The 20,799-nt window shown below is 41.5% G+C and overlaps 1 protein-coding gene across 7 annotated transcripts in view; it reads right to left on the bottom strand.

Moving 5' to 3' along the window:
* LOC124151123 (UTP--glucose-1-phosphate uridylyltransferase-like) overlaps window positions 1-20,799 on the bottom strand; it is a 105,878-nt gene that overhangs the window by 19,970 nt on the left and 65,109 nt on the right. For all 7 annotated transcript variants that reach the window (XM_048403157.1, XM_048403153.1, XM_048403154.1 and 4 more), the window contains exons 2-6: window positions 16,134-16,268; window positions 9,141-9,248; window positions 7,105-7,287; window positions 5,074-5,207; window positions 232-300 (exon numbers count right to left, since the gene is read on the bottom strand). In XM_048403157.1, coding sequence (XP_048259114.1) covers window positions 232-300; window positions 5,074-5,207; window positions 7,105-7,287; window positions 9,141-9,248; window positions 16,134-16,268 — 629 coding nt within the window. The remainder of the gene's footprint in view (window positions 1-231; window positions 301-5,073; window positions 5,208-7,104; window positions 7,288-9,140; window positions 9,249-16,133; window positions 16,269-20,799) is intronic.

Here is a 20,799-nt window from a genome sequence, read left to right as displayed (position 1 = left end):
GGTCTTCTGACAGACCGAATACCAGGTATACAATGAACACTTTTTATAATCAGACAGTGTAATTACATGATTAATTTGTGTACTTCAGTATGGATTTGTTGACATGGTATTTCCGGTGTTAAGTACTCATAGTAATGTCTTTGTGTTGTGGGGAAAAACATCAAAACTCTTCAACCCTGTGTGTAAGATGACCCCCCTTGAAAGCCCCCCACAGCCATATATGGTACATACCCGTCCTGGCTCTCAGCACCGAAATTAAGAGAGACAGGCAGCAGGGACTCTCGGTTGATCCTTGGATATCTGAAACAGAACACATACATTATAAGGGTAGTTGAAAAGACCGAGGGCTTCTGCAAATGATAATGCCCTGACAAATAGCATTACCGTTATTATAGGTAAAATGGATGGAAAGAAACAACAATATCAGTTTTGAAACATTTACTGCAATCAACACAAATGTCACTGACCCACTTTTACAAATATGGAAACGTCACAGAACAAACCAGATGACGTCACTATTGAACGTGACATCACCTATCCTTATCAATGACGTAACCTAACAACGGGCGTGATAATGGCCCGTCGTCAAGCAATATGAGGGCATTATCAAGTTACAGTGGCCCGCTCATTTCTGATAACATGCGGGCTGTTTAACGATAATTCTATCCATTTTAGCTATAAGGAGCGTTATGTGGACACGTGATCTATCACTAATAAGAAATATCTGCATTTAGTGAAAGAAAATCAATTTTTTTAATTCATTACTAAATTGAACATCTGACAGTGATCACATAGATCCCTCTGCACATGCATTATTGGTGGCAATGTTTGTTTAAGAGACAAATTAGGTATACTCCGCTGAATTCTAAAACCTTAAAGAAATTTATTCTTAAGAACAATATCTCTATTCATATAAAATCTCCATTAGAACATGGAAAGACACATACCGTATTTGACGTAATAAGCGCCCAGGGCGCTCTCAAAATTAGAAATAGGGGGCTCTTATTAGAATATTACTTTGGTGGAAAAAAACAGAGATGAAAGATAAATTTCGTGATTTATGCTAACAGCCTGAAATAATTACATACGACAGATATATTTTTCCAGAATTTAATTGCCCATAATTAAGGGTGCATATAACACAGGAGTGCGTATTACACACGAATAAATAAGTCTTGTGTACATTGATCAATCGGAAGGGGTGCTGATTGGGATTGTTCACTAGCCAATATATTAGCAAATATCGCCATGGGCGCTTATTACGTCGAATACGGTATGGCTTTAAACAGTGAAGTCAGGCTTTGCACTCCCATTACACCCTCTAGTGCTTCCAGCTGTATCAAAGCACATTTATCACTGTTGTAAGCACCTCAAGCGTTTCTCTAAATAAAAGAAGCCACAGGGAACGCCAAGATACCATCTAACACAGAACATCACACTAATACACTGTCTACTGTTTATTCTAGACATGTAAACATGGATAATTTTATTGTCCTTTATTGATATACCCGAGGCAAGGGCGTTAACTGACCATAAAAGTCCCGGTTCCCTTCTAGTTGAACTGGGGTGGAATTTCTAGGCTTGATCGTAGCGCCCCCGGTGGCTATTACTGGGTATGAGTTGTGTCCCTTCTATGTACCTCAATCAGATTCCACTGCTTATAGTTACGGCATTTGCATTTGCTTCAAACAAAATGGCGGCGCCCAGTCAAGGCGATCTGATCGATAATCAAGATCTATATTGTGATAAAGTGCATCAAATCGTGTGAGCACCTTGATAAAAAACATGAAAAGATTTGTAAAACATCTGTTGATGCCGAGTTGGCGGTGCACATGCTTTGCAAATCCTGCATTTGATTGAAATTTGCACGTCACTTTACGAACTGGATGTCGATTTCCTTATGCGATTTTGATTGGACTATGCATAGACTTGTTATTCCAGCTAAAATAATACCCCATAATTCCAGCCTAGTTCGTTTAGGGTGGAAACTGAACTTCTAAAGTCAGTTAACTCCCTTGCCTCAGGAAGGTGCCTTTATAGAAGATATTTATAATTTTTTATCAAATAACATGTTATTTCATCGAGTGATTTGAATATATATTTTCAAGGCACTGTAGCTCACCTGGATATATAGTTAACAGTGGAAAAAGTCAAGAAAGACAAAAGTCACTGTCAGCACTGATGTTCAAATATTGTCTGCATAAATACAGAGGACACATTAAAAAAATTATTTGAAAAAAATATGTCATCATCAGGAGAAACGGACCTCCCAAAGTTCAGCTCCCATAGTCTGCAACTTTCAGAGGGGAAGATGTTTAGAGAGCCAAACATGCACACTGGGAGTATTTAAGAGAATGCTCAAAAAACAATATCAAAATATCACTTTATAAAAAAAGCCCCCAGAACATACAGTTGTGGGATATAGGTATTCGTCAGTGTATGCTGTTGCGTCGTACAAAATGTATGGTGCCATTAATGGCATGCTTGCTGTGGAGGTAACTAGCCTGTCTCTAAAAAGGTCAAGGTTAGTTGTGCATGTGATGATCATGTGATGGTCATGTGATGGTCATGTGATATTGCCATTTTGTACTTGTCTGCTTTTTGCTGAAACTTGTGGGGATATCAAAGAAATTAAAAACCTTTTAGAGAGAAAAAATAAGTCAGAATTGGCTAAGACAGTGGGAATTCTTTGGAACGGATATATGCAGATGTTTATATCCTGACGTACCCTAATTTCAAACAGTTAAGATGGCATTGCTGATACTTCGAGGGATGAGTGAATCAAAACTCAAATTCTGCTTCATACCTGTAGGTGATGTCTTCAGCAAAAGAATTCAGCTACATTCAAAGAGAAAAAAAATCTCGATAAAAGGCGTGACCTCCATTACCTCGTCTGTAAACTTCCGCAGCACTCAAGTGACGTCACCTATTTTCGAACACCTCATTGATTTTATACTTTAGCAGGGTTTCCATGAATGAACAGACATGTTTTGGCGCACATTTCTCAACATAATTCTTGCATTTCGCCATTAAAACTCAAAAAGTAATTGAAAGTTTGAAATGTATTCACCAAATATTAATATTTTTCAAATTATTGTGTTCACACTATTTTACTCTTCCTTTTATCATGACAGGGGCGCCAATATTCTGAATGACGCCATAATGTTCTCACAGGTGTACAGTACATCCGTGACCAACTCGTGTTATTCCGGGACAAGCCAAATAGCGACTCGTGCCCCCTCAGGGCCATTTTTGCGACCGGGTTCCGTCTTAGTGCAAACGGGCATACCTAAAACAATTGTCAACTCGTTGCGAAATGGTTCACATATATTTCCCCATATATTATATATATTTCAGATGCAATTTAAAGCACATTGGGACGTGCGGAATTTTTACAGTATGATTGAACACATTTAACTGTGGCTTTGGTATATTTTTGTATGCAAGACATATGTAAAATCAAAAATAATTTCTGAGGAATTCTTTGACGAAGAACTTGAAATCATACGTGCATTCTGATTGGTTTGTCATATTTTCGCACATAACATTCATCGATAGGGTGACGAGTCTTCTTGCAAGTTACGGAAAGGGGCGAGTGGTGACGAATGCATCGATAGGGTGACGAGTCTTCTTGCAAGTTACGGAAAGGGGTGAGTGGTGACGAATGCATCGATAGGGTGACGAGTCTTCTTGCAAGTTACGGAAAGGGGCGAGTGGTGACGAATGCATCGATAGGGTGACTAGTCTTCTTGCAAGTTACGGAAAGGGGCGAGTGGTGACGAATGCATCGATAGGGTGACGAGTCTTCTTGCAAGTTACGGAAAGGGGTGATTGGTGACGAATGCATCGATAGGGTGACGAGTCTTCTTGCAAGTTACGGAAAGGGGCGAGTGGTGACGAATGCATCGATAGGGTGACGAGTCTTCTTGCAAGTTACGGAAAGGGGCGAGTGGTGACGAATGCATCGATAGGGTGACGAGTCTTCTTGCAAGTTACGGAAAGGGGCGAGTGGTGACGAATGCATCGATAGGGTGACGAGTCTTCTTGCAAGTTACGGAAAGGGGCGAGTGGTGACGAATGCATCGATAGGGTGACGAGTCTTCTTGCAAGTTACGGAAAGGGGCGAGTGGTGACGAATGCATCGATAGGGTGACGAGTCTTCTTGCAAGTTACGGAAAGGGGCGAGTGGTGACGAATGCATCGATAGGGTGACGAGTCTTCTTGCAAGTTACGGAAAGGGGCGAGTGGTGACGAATGCATCGATAGGGTGACGAGTCTTCTTGCAAGTTACGGAAAGGGGCGAGTGGTGACGAATGCATCGATAGGGTGACGAGTCTTCTTGCAAGTTACGGAAAGGGGCGAGTGGTGACGAATGCATCGATAGGGTGACGAGTCTTCTTGCAAGTTACGGAAAGGGGCGAGTGGTGACGAATGGTGTATAGTTCTTCACATGAACCCAATGTTGACAGGCTGAACGCATGTTTTGATGACGTCACACCTCTCGTTATAGCGACAAATAAATATCAAAATACGGCTGTTCGAAAAGAGATGTCGTTCAAAATTCGAGTACAGGACAATATAAAGTGGAATCTGCCAAAACATGACTGGAGAACTGGGGAACTCTCACTAATCTGGACCTCTGTCTAAACTAGACTACCGCATTCAACGTAATAAGCGCCCAGGGTGCTCTCAAAATTAGAAATAGGGGCACTTATTAGAATATTATTTTGAGTTGAAAGATCGTAATTTTCGTGGTTTATGCTAACAGCCTGAAATGTTTACATACGACAGATATATTTTTCCAGAATTTAATTGCCCATAATTAAGGGTGATATAACACACGAGTGCGTATTATACACGAATAAATAAGTCTTGTGTACATTGATCAATCGGAAGGGGTGCTAATTGGGATTGTTCACTAGCCAATATATTAGCAAATATCTAATATTATTAGAGTGGGGCGCTTATTACGTCGAATACGGTATACTGTTCAGTCCCCTACCTGTTTCAACAGACTCCACTGTATATAACAGCAAGCCCTGAAGTTGAGAACCATGTATTGCAGTTCCTTACCTGCTTTGGTTGAAGGTGTAGATACTGACTTTCACCTGTCCGTACTTCTTCAGCACCTTGGAGGTGTCTTCGTCTGTGTTGAAGGAATTCATCAATACTAGCGGAACATCTGTGTTGTAGGTTTTGTTTAAATGCTGCAAATACAAGAAATACAAAATTAGTTTTCACATTCTCTTGTTTAGGAAGACTAATTATTTCGACTTCAATCACACACACACCTCTAAACTGGTTTGATAATGTATGACTATACTAAATAATGCATTTCTGTTTGGTTAAACTAATGTATATTCTCAGTTAAATAAAAAATGTCTATTATTCTATTATGTCTATTATAGAGTGCCCTGGGGAGTACAACCAAAGCATGTCAAAGGCCCAATCAGTGGGTCAGAGTGCCCTGGGAGAGAACAACCAAAGCATGTGACAGGCCCAATCAGTGGGTCAGAGTGCCCTGGGAGTCTACAACCAAAGCATGTGACAGGCCCGATCAGTGGGTCAGAGTGCCCTGGGAGAGAACAACCAAAGCATGTGACAGGCCCGATCAGTGGGTCAGAGTGCCCTGGGAGTCTACAACCAAAGCATGTGACAGGCCCAATCAGTGGGTCAGAGTGCCCTGGGAGAGAACAACCAAAGCATGTGACTGGCCCAATCAGTGGGTCAGAGTGCCCTGGGAGAGAACAACCAAAGCATGTAACAGGCCTGATCAGTGGGTCAGAGTGCCCTGGGAGAGAACAACCAAAGCATGTGACAGGCCCGATCAGTGGGTCAGAGTGCCCTGGGAGAGTACAACCAAAGCATGTGAAAGGCCCGATCAGTGGGTCAGAGTGCCCTAGGAGAGAACAACCAAAACATGTGACAGGCCTGATCAGTGGGTCAGAGTGCCCTGGGAGTCTACAACCAAAGCATGTGACAGGCCCGATCAGTGGGTCAGAGCGCCCTGGGAGAGTATGACCAATTGATCGCGCCTGTCACATGCTTTGGTTGTAGGCTCCCCAGGGCACTCTGACCCATTGATTGGGCTGATATTTAGAAGAATTCCTTAAATGGATGGAAGAACCAGAGCTGCTGTTGGAGTTGTGCTCAACTGGTATTCCTTGTCCAATCATGGAGGGCTTGTATTGCTTTTATATGAATTAACGCAAGTATAAAAAGAAAAATGAATAAAGAAAATAAACAAGAAATGTTTTTGTCAACAGACACAAACCAGTATTCCCTTAAAAAAAATACATTTATCCAAAACGCTATTTACAATATATTTACAATATATTCAGGCTATGCATGGTTGCAAAAAGAGAGAGCTAATTTTGCTTGTAAATCATTATTTTGGGAAGAAATGGCGGACAGATTGTAAGAAATGACTAAACTATCTGTGCATCATCTGTTTCTTGAACTAGTCATGTAACATTCCTGCATGTCTTTTCTAAAGTCTAAAGATGTATTCTTAATAATTCATAACCAGAGTCAATTTCAGCATTTCGGGTAAATATGTATCCAAAATAATAATGACAGAATGCTAGAACCGGGTGTTGAGGGAAATTGGCGAAGTGTTTTATCTACCTTATCAGCCGAAAAAAGAAACTTAAAACAACATTTATCAACATCTGTATGTTTCAAACAGACTTTCCATGAACCTTAGGAAACAGGCATAAAATATCTGTTGCTGGCGTACAGCTCTCGAACAAGACATTCTAAAAAGTATTGCAATTTATCAGCACCTCCGTAGTACACTCACTGGGCTAGAGATACGAAGGTTGTGTGTTAGATCCTCGGGAATATAAAGATAACATCTGTCATTTGATTTTACATTTCATTACAAGTTACAATCTGAACGGAAGTTGTATTAATAGACTCCCAGGATATTATTACACATTATATAGCAAATATATAAAATCCCAGGGAAATTACAACATCCCTTTTTTTTAGATTTAACTCGAATTGAGAACAATGGGATGACATCACTGGAGGTCTATAAGAGATGTTCGGACCTGATACACTCATCACACATCAAAAAGGCAATTCCAAAAGTTAGCATACCTCTATTTGCTGTACAGTAAGATCAAGGAACGTGAGCTCATTTCGGACGGAGATGACACTCTTTGGTCCTTTACATCCCATTCCCGTGCCAAGGCCGCCATTAAGCTTGATGACCACCAGCTGGTTGAGGAGCTCCTTAATCCGAGCAGGGTCTGGTGTAGGCAGACCACCATAGCGACGAACCTGAGGGAAATACACAGACACATTGTGAATCAGTTGGAGAGTTGGGGTGGAGCTAGGCTGCAGGGTCTGGTGTAGGCAGAGCACCCTAGCGACGAACCTGAGGGAAATACACAGACACATCGTGAATCAGTTGGAGAGTTGGGGTGGAGCTAGGCCGCAGGGTCTGGTGTAGGCAGACCACCATAGCGACGAACCTGAGGGAAATACACAGACACATCGTGAATCATTGGAGAGTTGGGGTGGAGCTAGGCTGCAGAGTCTGGTGTAGGCAGAGCACCATAGCGACGAACCTGAGGGAAATACACAGACACATCGTGAATCAGTTAGAGAGTTGGGGTGGAACTAGGCTATCAGGTAGTTTATTTATCCGAGCAGGGTCTGGTGTAGGCAGACCACCATAGCGACGAACCTGAGGGAAATACACAGACAACATCATGAATCAGTTAGAGAGTTGAGGTGGAGCTAGGCTATCAGGTAGTTTATTTATCCGAGCAGGGTCTGGTGTAGGCAGACCACCATAGCGACGAACCTGAGGGAAATACACAGACACATCGTGAATCAGTTGGAGAGTTGGGGTGGAGCTAGGCTAAGGTAGTTCCTATATCCGAGCAGGGTCTGGTGCAGGCAGACCACCATAGCGACGAACCTGAGGGAAATACACAGACACATTGTGAATCAGTTAGAGAGTTGGGGTGGAGCTAGGCTATCAGGTAGTTTATTTATCCGGGCAGGGTCTGGTGTAGGCAGACCACCATAGCGACGAACCTGAGGGAAATACACAGACACATCGTGAATCAGTTGGAGAGTTGGGGTGGAGCTAGGCCGCAGGGTCTGGTGTAGGCAGACCACCATAGCGACGAACCTGAGGGAAATACACAGACACATCGTGAATCATTGGAGAGTTGGGGTGGAGCTAGGCTGCAGGGTCTGGTGTAGGCAGACCATCATAGCGACGAACCTGAGGGAAATACACAGACACATTGTGAATCAGTTAGAGAGTTGGGGTGGAGCTAGGCTATCAGGTAGTTCCTTTATCCGAGCAGGGTCTGGTGTAGGCAGACCACCATAGTGACAAACCTGAGGGAAATACACAAACACCTCCAAACAAATGCTTTAACCTACCACTAGCCTACCCAATCACTTACAAGTAAGGAGTGAAAATCACTTTCTTGAATGAGTATCAAATCTATGTTTAACACCTCTAAATGGAAAACACAGTAGGTTTATCCCTTATTTGACTCACCTCAGTTGGCCGTATCTGACTACCCATTTTCACACATGTATTTAACCATACTATACAGATCACCCTTACACACTAATGCTGACGACATGTAACATTTATCATTTGTAACAGCTGCAAGTCAAACACATTTCACTGGGCATCAATCATGTAGCAGTGATTCTGAAGGCATGAAATGTTCCAGATCCTTGCATTGAAATCCTATCATTGGGTGTGTCTTGACCGAATCACCGGTAGATTCCAAGAAAAATTGTTTGTACAGCTGATTGCTGTTTCCGGCTTAGTTTACGAGAAAATACACAAGGTAATCTTAATCCATGGATGTAAAACAATGCCTAGCAGAACAAAAAATACAATTTAAACGGTAAATCAACATGTCTGGTGATTATTTATCTCAAATTTCGAATTTGTACTGACCAAGTTTCTCATCACCTGTTCGTTTACCGGAATTCGCTGAAGGGGTAGATCTACGGTGTAATTTTTTCTGCACTTGACATTCGATTTTTGGGGTCCAAAATACTGAATCCGCTAGAGGGGGGTGCGCGTTATACATGGGTGCGCAGTATACTCAAGAAAATACGGTAATATATATTAAAGGGAACACGGAACTTACAGTTTCATCAGACAGCTGCTTGATCTTATCCCAGATGACGGATGGACCCGATTCACTGAGGAAGCGGGCAAACAGACCTTCAAAACCATCAAACTCAGTCCGGATTTTCTGAAAATTAAATTCACTTTCTGAATTCAACAAACAAAATTAACTAGAAAAAAGAATAGGTTGTTGGAATGGATATGACCAAGATTGTTACATTCCAATGATGAGACCGCCTCCGTGGCCTAGTGGTGGAGCGTCCTCCTGGAGAGCGGAAGGTCCGGGGTTCGGTCCAAGGCCGCGTCATACCAAAAGACGTTAAAAGATGGTACTTGTTGTTACCCTGTCTAGCGCTCGGCATCAAGGGGCTAAAACAAGGACTGGTCGGCTCGGAGTCAGTATACTGTGTACAAGCAGCCACACACACACACACACACACGTACATGCACGTCGCTATATAAGTGCAATAATCTTGGACGCGACGTTAAACCCCATTTAACCTCACCTCACACCCCAAAACCACAAACCTCAAAATCAAGATGCAGCAGCTGGAAATTTCAAGCCAAATCTCACGCCTCGCCCAATATTTTTCTGCTTACCTAATATGACATCGTATGGAGCAAATAACTAATATTATGCATCCTGCGTTGGTTTTATACCACGAACTGGAGACGAGTGGTATAAAACTGAAGGAAGATCACATAAAACTACATATACCTCTTGTGATCCTGCTACAACAAATGTATCTTACCGACATCTTTCAATCTGCAATTGTAAAAGAAATAAAAAAAATGAAAATTGATAGAAAACAGCTGTTTCAAAGCTGAGGCTAACTCGTGCTGTTTTCCTGCTGAGAAATCTATGTGCAGCCTGTGTTCTTCAGGGCGGGTTATGGGGTATTTATTTGCAACTATATATTATTGAAAAAGTTATGACTGGTACTCTTACTGACTCTTCATTGTCGTAATCATCAGTGTCTGCTAAATACATCCATATCTCTAGTGTGAAGTTACAGGACATACTCACATCTTTCATTCCACCTTCATGGCAAGGACATCATCAGTGTCTGTTAAATACATCCACGACACCAGTGTTAAGTTACAGGACATACCCACATCTTTCATTCCACCTTCATGGCAAGGACATCATCAGTGTCTGTTTAATACATCCACGACACCAGTGTGAAGTTACAGGACATACTCACATCTTTCATTCCACCTACATGGCAAGGACATCATCAGTGTCTGTTTAATACATCCACGACACCAGTGTGAAGTTACAGGACATACTCACATCTTTCATTCCACCTACATGGCAAGGACATCATCAGTGTCTGTTTAATACATCCACAACACCAGTGTGAAGTTACAGGACAAACTCACATCTTTCATTCCACCTACATGGCAAGGACATCATCAGTGTCTGTTAAATACATCCACAACACCAGTGTGAAGTTACAGGACATACTCACATCTTTCATTCCACCTCCATGGCAAGGACATCATCAGTGTCTGTTAAATACATCCATGACACCAGTGTAAAGTTGCAGGACATACTCACATCTTTCATTCCACCTTCATGGCAAGGACATCATCAGTGTCTGTTAAATACATCCACGACACCAGTGTTAAGTTACAGGACATACCCACATCTTTCATTCCACCTTCATGGCAAGGACATCATCAGTGTCTGTTTAATACATCCATGAAGCCAGTGTGAAGTTACAGGACAAACTCACATCTTTCATTCCACCTACATGGCAAGGACATCATCAGTGTCTGTTAAATACATCCACGACACCAGTGTGAAGTTACAGGACATACTCACATCTTTCATTCCACCTCCATGGCAAGGACATCATCAGTGTCTGTTAAATACATCCATGACACCAGTGTAAAGTTGCAGGACATACTCACATCTTTCATTCCACCTTCATGGCAAGGACATCATCAGTGTCTGTTAAATACATCCACGACACCAGTGTTAAGTTACAGGACATACCCACATCTTTCATTCCACCTTCATGGCAAGGACATCATCAGTGTCTGTTTAATACATCCATGAAGCCAGTGTGAAGTTACAGGACAAACTCACATCTTTCATTCCACCTACATGGCAAGGACATCATCAGTGTCTGCTAAATACATCCACAACACCAGTGTGAAGTTGCAGGACATACTCACATCTTTCATTCCACCTACATGGCAAGGACATCATCAGTGTCTGTTTAATACATCCACAACACCAGTGTGAAGTTACAGGACATACTCACATCTTTCATTCCACCTTCATGGCAAGGACATCATCAGTGTCTGTTTAATACATCCACGACACCAGTGTGAAGTTACAGGACATACTCACATCTTTCATTCCACCTTCATGGCAAGGACATCATCAGTGTCTGTTTAATACATCCACGACACCAGTGTGAAGTTACAGGACATACTCACATCTTTCATTCCACCTTCATGGCAAGGACATCATCAGTGTCTGTTTAATACATCCACGACACCAGTGTGAAGTTGCAGGACATACTCACATCTTTCATTCCACCTTCATGGCAAGGACATCATCAGTGTCTGTTTAATACATCCACAACACCAGTGTGAAGTTACAGGACATACTCACATCTTTCATTCCACCTTCATGGCAAGGACATCATCAGTGTCTGTTTAATACATCCATGAAGCCAGTGTGAAGTTACAGGACATACTCACATCTTTCATTCCACCTTCATGGCAAGGACATCATCAGTGTCTGTTTAATACATCCACGACACCAGTGTGAAGTTGCAGGACATACTCACATCTTTCATTCCACCTTCATGGCAAGGACATCATCAGTGTCTGTTTAATACATCCACGACACCAGTGTGAAGTTGCAGGACATACTCACATCTTTCATTCCACCTCCATGGCAAGGACATCATCAGTGTCTGTTTAATACATCCACGACACCAGTGTGAAGTTGCAGGACAAACTCACATCTTTCATTCCACCTCCATGGCAAGGACATCATCAGTGTCTGTTTAATACATCCATGACACCAGTGTGAAGTTGCAGGACATACTCACATCTTTCATTCCACCTACATGGCAAGGACATCATCAGTGTCTGTTTAATACATCCACGACACCAGTGTGAAGTTGCAGGACATACTCACATCTTTCATTCCACCTCCATGGCAAGGACATCATCAGTGTCTGTTTAATACATCCATGACACCAGTGTGAAGTTGCAGGACATACTCACATCTTTCATTCCACCTTCATGGCAAGGACATCATCAGTGTCTGTTTAATACATCCATGACACCAGTGTGAAGTTGCAGGACATACTCACATCTTTCATTCCACCTTCATGGCAAGGACATCATCAGTGTCTGTTTAATACATCCATGACACCAGTGTGAAGTTACAGGACATACTCACATCTTTCATTCTACCTTCATGGCAAGGACATCATCAGTGTCTGTTAAATACATCCACAACACCAGTGTGAAGTTACAGGACATACTCACATCTTTCATTCCACCTTCATGGCAAGGACATCATCAGTGTCTGTTTAATACATCCACGACACCAGTGTGAAGTTGCAGGACATACTCACATCTTTCATTCCACCTCCATGGCAAGGACATCATCAGTGTCTGTTAAATACATCCACAACACCAGTGTGAAGTTACAGGACAGACATACTCACATCTTTCATTCCACCTTCATGGCAAGGACATCATCAGTGTCTGTTTAATACATCCACGACACCAGTGTGAAGTTACAGGACATACTCACATCTTTCATTCCACCTTCATGGCAAGGACATCATCAGTGTCTGTTAAATACATCCACAACACCAGTGTGAAGTTGCAGGACATACTCACATCTTTCATTCCACCTTCATGGCAAGGACATCATCAGTGTCTGTTTAATACATCCACAACACCAGTGTGAAGTTACAGGACATACTCACATCTTTCATTCCACCTCCATGGCAAGGACATCATCAGTGTCTGTTTAATACATCCACGACACCAGTGTGAAGTTGCAGGACATACTCACATCTTTCATTCCACCTCCATGGCAAGGACATCATCAGTGTCTGTTAAATACATCCACGACACCAGTGTGAAGTTACAGGACATACTCACATCTTTCATTCCACCTCCATGGCAAGGACATCATCAGTGTCTGTTAAATACATCCACAACACCAGTGTGAAGTTACAGGACAGACATACTCACATCTTTCATTCCACCTCCATGGCAAGGACATCATCAGTGTCTGTTAAATACATCCACGACACCAGTGTGAAGTTACAGGACATACTCACATCTTTCATTCCACCTTCATGGCAAGGACATCATCAGTGTCTGTTAAATACATCCACAACACCAGTGTGAAGTTGCAGGACATACTCACATCTTTCATTCCACCTTCATGGCAAGGACATCATCAGTGTCTGTTTAATACATCCACAACACCAGTGTGAAGTTACAGGACATACTCACATCTTTCATTCCACCTCCATGGCAAGGACATCATCAGTGTCTGTTTAATACATCCACGACACCAGTGTGAAGTTGCAGGACATACTCACATCTTTCATTCCACCTCCATGGCAAGGACATCATCAGTGTCTGTTAAATACATCCACAACACCAGTGTGAAGTTACAGGACATACTCACATCTTTCATTCCACCTCCATGGCAAGGACATCATCAGTGTCTGTTAAATACATCCACAACACCAGTGTGAAGTTACAGGACAGACATACTCACATCTTTCATTCCATCTCCATGGCAAGGACATCATCAGTGTCTGTTAAATACATCCACGACACCAGTGTGAAGTTACAGGACATACTCACATCTTTCATTCCACCTTCATGGCAAGGACATCATCAGTGTCTGTTTAATACATCCACGACACCAGTGTGAAGTTACAGGACATACTCACATCTTTCATTCCACCTCCATGGCAAGGACATCATCAGTGTCTGTTAAATACATCCACAACACCAGTGTGAAGTTACAGGACAGACATACTCACATCTTTCATTCCACCTTCATGGCAAGGACATCATCAGTGTCTGTTTAATACATCCACGACACCAGTGTGAAGTTACAGGACATACTCACATCTTTCATTCCACCTTCATGGCAAGGACATCATCAGTGTCTGTTAAATACATCCACAACACCAGTGTGAAGTTGCAGGACATACTCACATCTTTCATTCCACCTTCATGGCAAGGACATCATCAGTGTCTGTTTAATACATCCACAACACCAGTGTGAAGTTACAGGACATACTCACATCTTTCATTCCACCTCCATGGCAAGGACATCATCAGTGTCTGTTTAATACATCCACGACACCAGTGTGAAGTTGCAGGACATACTCACATCTTTCATTCCACCTCCATGGCAAGGACATCATCAGTGTCTGTTAAATACATCCACAACACCAGTGTGAAGTTACAGGACATACTCACATCTTTCATTCCACCTCCATGGCAAGGACATCATCAGTGTCTGTTAAATACATCCACAACACCAGTGTGAAGTTACAGGACAGACATACTCACATCTTTCATTCCACCTCCATGGCAAGGACATCATCAGTGTCTGTTAAATACATCCACGACACCAGTGTGAAGTTACAGGACATACTCACATCTTTCATTCCACCTTCATGGCAAGGACATCATCAGTGTCTGTTTAATACATCCACGACACCAGTGTGAAGTTACAGGACATACTCACATCTTTCATTCCACCTTCATGGCAAGGACATCATCAGTGTCTGTTTAATACATCCACAACACCAGTGTGAAGTTACAGGACATACTCACATCTTTCATTCCACCACGGCAAGGACATCATCAGTGTCTGTTTAATACATCCACAACACCAGTGTGAAGTTACAGGACATACTCACATCTTTCATTCCACCTTCATGGCAAGGACATCATCAGTGTCTGTTTAATACATCCACGACACCAGTTTGAAGTTACAGGACATACTCACATCTTTCATTCCACCTACATGGCAAGGACATCATCAGTGTCTGTTTAATACATCCACAACACCAGTGTGAAGTTACAGGACATACTCACATCTTTCATTCCACCACGGCAAGGACATCATCAGTGTCTGTTTAATACATCCACAACACCAGTGTGAAGTTACAGGACATACTCACATCTTTCATTCCACCTCCATGGCAAGGACATCATCAGTGTCTGTTTAATACATCCACAACACCAGTGTGAAGTTACAGGACAGACATACTCACATCTTTCATTCCACCTCCATGGCAAGGACATCATCAGTGTCTGTTTAATACATCCACAACACCAGTGTGAAGTTACAGGACATACTCACATCTTTCATTCCACCTTCATGGCAAGGACATCATCAGTGTCTGTTTAATACATCCACAACACCAGTGTGAAGTTACAGGACATACTCACATCTTTCATTCCACCTTCATGGCAAGGACATCATCAGTGTCTGTTTAATACATCCACGACACCAGTGTGAAGTTACAGGACATACTCACATCTTTCATTCCACCTTCATGGCAAGGACATCATCAGTGTCTGTTTAATACATCCACGACACCAGTGTGAAGTTGCAGGACATACTCACATCTTTCATTCCACCTTCATGGCAAGGACATCATCAGTGTCTGTTTAATACATCCATGGCACCAGTGTGAAGTTACAGGACATACTCACATCTTTCATTCCACCTCCATGGCAAGGACATCATCAGTGTCTGTTTAATACATCCACGACACCAGTGTGAAGTTACAGGACATACTCACATCTTTCATTCCACCTCCATGGCAAGGACATCATCAGTGTCTGTTAAATACATCCACGACACCAGTGTGAAGTTACAGGACAGACATACTCACATCTTTCATTCCACCTTCATGGCAAGGACATCATCAGTGTCTGTTAAATACATCCACAACACCAGTGTGAAGTTACAGGACATACTCACATCTTTCATTCCACCTTCGGCTGTCTGCACCAGCTTCTGCAGCTCCTTGTTCATGGCGGTCTGAGCATCTCTGCGGGTGAGCTCCTTGAACTCAATGTCACTGGGAGTTCGACGGTGCCCTCGAACAAATGCGGTCTGAAAAATCATTTCACAAAATTAATACAATTCTTACAAAAGTTCACCGAATCTTAGCCATTGACTGCATGATTCAATTACTGTAAAATCATTTTGCTCAACAACTACAGGTGTACATCTGTACTTAGCCCAAGATTCCTAAGCCTCATATTTTTTAAGTTGGTTTACGAACCTGACACACACACACAAAAAGAGAAATCAGAAAAGGATCAAAATGACTTTTGAGTGACAATTTTATTTGACTACTCCATGACATTTTATAACCGGTGTTTGTACAAAATGGTGAATAATATGTGATCTCTAACGGAGAACCCAACCAATTATCTTTCGGTGTCTTGACATGTTAAAAAGTTTTGTTTCTAATTCATTAGTACCACTAGTAATCTGGAAGTTAAAAATTATCATTTCAGTGAAGGACTAAGGAAAATAATATCATTAAACCAATATGTGATATGTCAATTATCTAATGCCAGATGTGAACAGACAGTGACTGAGTGAGCGAGCATGATTTTACGGCGCTTTTACCAATATTCCAGCAATATCACGGCGGGGGACACCAGAAATGGGCTTCACACATTGTACCCATGTCGGGAATCGAACCTGGGTCTTCGGCGTGACAAGCAAACGCTTTAACCACCAGGCTATCAGCCCGTCCCGTGAACAGACAGTATGTGATTTGTCAATTTTCTTATACCAGACGTAAACAGACATAATGTGACATGTCCATTATTTTATACCAGACATGAACAGACATAATGTGATATGTCAATTATATAGTACCAGACGTGAACAGACGGTATGTGATATGTCAATTATCTAATACCAGACGTGAACAGACAGAATGTGATATGTCAATTATCTAATACCAGACATGAACAGACAGAATGATATGTCAATTATCTTATACCAGATGTGAACAGACAGAATGTGATGTCGATTATCTTACACCAGACATGAACAGGTAGTATGTGACAAATATGTGAAATTTTCATAAAACAATTTTTGGTTTACTGAAACCTACGTTATCAACACACCACAAAACTAAAATAATAGTTACAGCCTTTATTCCCGTAATACAACGCCACCAGAAAGTCAATAAACCATACATTATATAATCAAAAGAAATAGAAGAAAATGCACCAACAGGAAGTGACATCAGCAGAAGAAACGTATTTCTTCTGCCGATAATTATTATTTTGTGGTGTGTACTAACTACTGTTATATAGAGGTCATGCATATGTTGTGAATACACAAAACCCATGGATATGCACATGAATCTTTTCATCTCAAGTTCAATCAATCCATTAATATTTTAATCCCATGTTTCCCAGTAGATCTGTGTTCAGTGTATGTGATGTTGAATTGTACAGTCGTGAATGTTCTGTACTGTTTCCTCCCCTTAATTACCTCTCAAGGAGGTTTTGTATAGAATTTACGGTTTTAGAAACTGGCACTTGTCCTATAGTCCTTGCCAAACTGCCGAATAGTTAAGGTATCATAAGGACTAGTAGAAATTTGCCATTTTACAGGGTTTTGCTATATGTTATCATTATAATGGGTGAGTGAGTGAGTATGATTTTACGCCGCTTTTTGCAATATTCCAGCAATATCACGGCGGGGACACCAGAAATGGGCTTCACACATTGTACCCACGTCGGGAATCGAACCCCGGTCTTCGGCATGACGAGCGAACGCTTTAACCACTAGGCTACCCGACCGCCCCGTTATCATTATAAGGACTAGTGGACTAAAACTGTTAGTTTCTAACGTTGATTTAAGAAGACTGGTAATAGATTTTGAAAAGCTTAAAAAATTATGAAAAGTGCATGTTTGTAAACATTATGACATAACTTCTCTTGCCGTCATGATATCTTGTAATCTTTTGCCATTTTGTTAATTTACACTTGCAACTGGTATAAATGAAAGCATAAGTACATATATATATATACCGTATTCGACGTAATAAGCGCCCCGCTCTAATAAGCGCCCACGGCGATATTTGCTAATAATATATTGGCTAGTGAACAATCCCAATTAGCACCCCTTCCGATTGATCAATGTACACAAGACTTATCTATTTGTGAATAATACACATACCATCACAACACATACCATCGCAACACATACCATCGCAACACATCCCATCACAGTACAACATCACAACTATCACACTCAACAAAGATGTTTCCCAAACAACTGATCTATTAACTTCTTTGATAGGCATTTAGAAGTTAGAGTACTAAGTAAGGATAAGAATTTATGGATGAACGACTTCTTTATTACAATTAAGAGCGATGTTTCGGTGTAGGTTCTAACACCGTTGTCAAGCAACAGTGTTAGAACCTACACCGAAACGTCGCTCTTAATTGTAATAAAGAAGTTGTTCATCCATTATTTCTTATCCTTACTTAACTGATCTATATACTTGATGTTTCTATTCTGCTCCAGGAACCCCCTTGGGAGATATCATCATGTATATCACAACAGCAATAAAGTTTTGTCATTCAAGACTGATCGTTGAAATAATGGCTATGCATAATTCACCCTCACAATGGGTTAAATTCTGATTTTACTGGCCTACGGTTGTATTTCCTAGTGTTAAATCCTGCACCCTAGCATACTTGTCGGTGCCTGCATATATTATCATATTTTGTCCTTGTTATCTAGTACTTTCCTACAAAGAAGGACTACCTAATAAACTTGGCATTAACATAAGAATACACCCCTAAAATGTTGATAGTGAAGTTAAACATGAGCTTTAACATCAATAGGTTCAACGTTAAGAGGTTCAGCATGATTTGTTTGTTTGTTGAACACCGCACTCAGCAATAATCCAGCTATAAGAGGTCTGTAAATAATCAAGTCTGGACCAGACAATCTAGACTAACATCTAGTCTCTGAAATGAACATATCGTACAGAAAAAATAGTTGTTCAGTTATCTTAATAAAAATATAATAAAAAGGGAGCCCAGTGATTCTCTTCATTTTCAGATACCTGATACTGCAGTAATCTAGACTTGCCAAACATTATAGACTTGCATGGGCTGTAGTTGATATATTTGTATCAGGGTCTGTAAGACAGACTACAGACAATCCAGTGTTGACATGAGCATCAATCAACACAAATGAGATATGATGACATGCATCAACCAAGTCAGCGAGCCTGACCACCCGATCCCGTTAGTCGCCTCTTACGACAATCATAGTCGCCTTTTACGGCAAGCATGGGTTGCTGAAGACCTATTCTACCCCAGGTCTTCATGGGTCTAGTCTTTAAGTGTATCATGCAATCAGATTTAATACCTGTATCAGCACAGGTGGCAAGGTCATGCTAGTCAATAGTGGGGGTAGTTTTAGCACGGTATGAAACTCCCAAAAATTTCAGCCAGACCACAGGACTAGCTAGATGAAATACTTGCCAGCCCTGACCAAAACCTGCCTGCCCACTATAATCATATGTTTCTCAGGATAAGCTAACGGGGTTTCTTTTTGGTGACATTTTATCATTCATCTTTACATGTGAATTAATGATTATCATCGGGAAATATTTAGAATATTTTCACATATGAAATATAACCCGACCGTCGGGCAGGGGGATTTGAAAATCTGGCAGCCCGAGTTGAAATCAACCCGTCCCGGACGGTCGGGCAGGCAGGTATTTCGAACACTGGTTTTAGTCTGGGTTGTTGCAAAACTTTGTAAATATTACTTTGTGAAACTTGATTCAGAATACAAATAAGAATCGATAGTAGTAGTCTATCCTTATAGTATCATCAGGCTTAAATTGGCGATACACTGATACATCTGATGGGGATCAAAATGAAGGAGTTCAATATGAGGTTTACCAAATGGAGGTTAAACAGGAGGAGGTTCATTAGGAGGTTTACCAAATGGAGGTTAAACAGTAGAGGTTCAATACGATGTGATGCAATGCATAAGAAACACTTCTGGTATGTGGGTGAAACTACCTCTACCCTCAGTTGTGAAGGCGGTATCAATGGATGCATCTTCACTTATCATGCTGCAGAGTGAGTGAGTTGGGTTTAACGCCGCTTTTAACAGCATTCCATCCATATCACGGCGTGTCAGCTTAATGTGGGAGGAAAGCCCGAAGTGATGCAGGTCTCAGACGTTTACCACTTCGGTGAAACCCACGAGCACGGGTATGGTGCTGACAAACCTAGAAACATAATCCGGGCGAACCGTGATTTGAACCCATAATCATAGGTTTCTGGCGTGAACAAGGGATGCAACTCTGCACAGTGATTCGCGGCGCTTTTGACGACAGGGCCACCAATGCCCCCTATCAAACAGCTAATCATGTTGACGCACATTTAAATGTGAAACTGAATGATTTCGGGACGTTTTCATTATTTAATATGTAGAGCTCCAGATAAGCTTTTGGTGTTGTGGGTATTTTACCCATGCATTTTAAAATCATTGGGTATCAGTAATTCTATCTGGATATTCAAATTTCTGTTACCCACTAGTTTTTACACATGTGGGTATTTAAGTTAAATATTTAAAAACA

Source organism: Haliotis rufescens, unplaced genomic scaffold (assembly GCF_023055435.1).
Source record: "Haliotis rufescens isolate VD_foot unplaced genomic scaffold, xgHalRufe1.0.p SCAF_3, whole genome shotgun sequence".
Taxonomy (NCBI): domain Eukaryota; kingdom Metazoa; phylum Mollusca; class Gastropoda; order Lepetellida; family Haliotidae; genus Haliotis; species Haliotis rufescens.
This window is presented reverse-complemented; position numbering and strand designations above follow the sequence as displayed.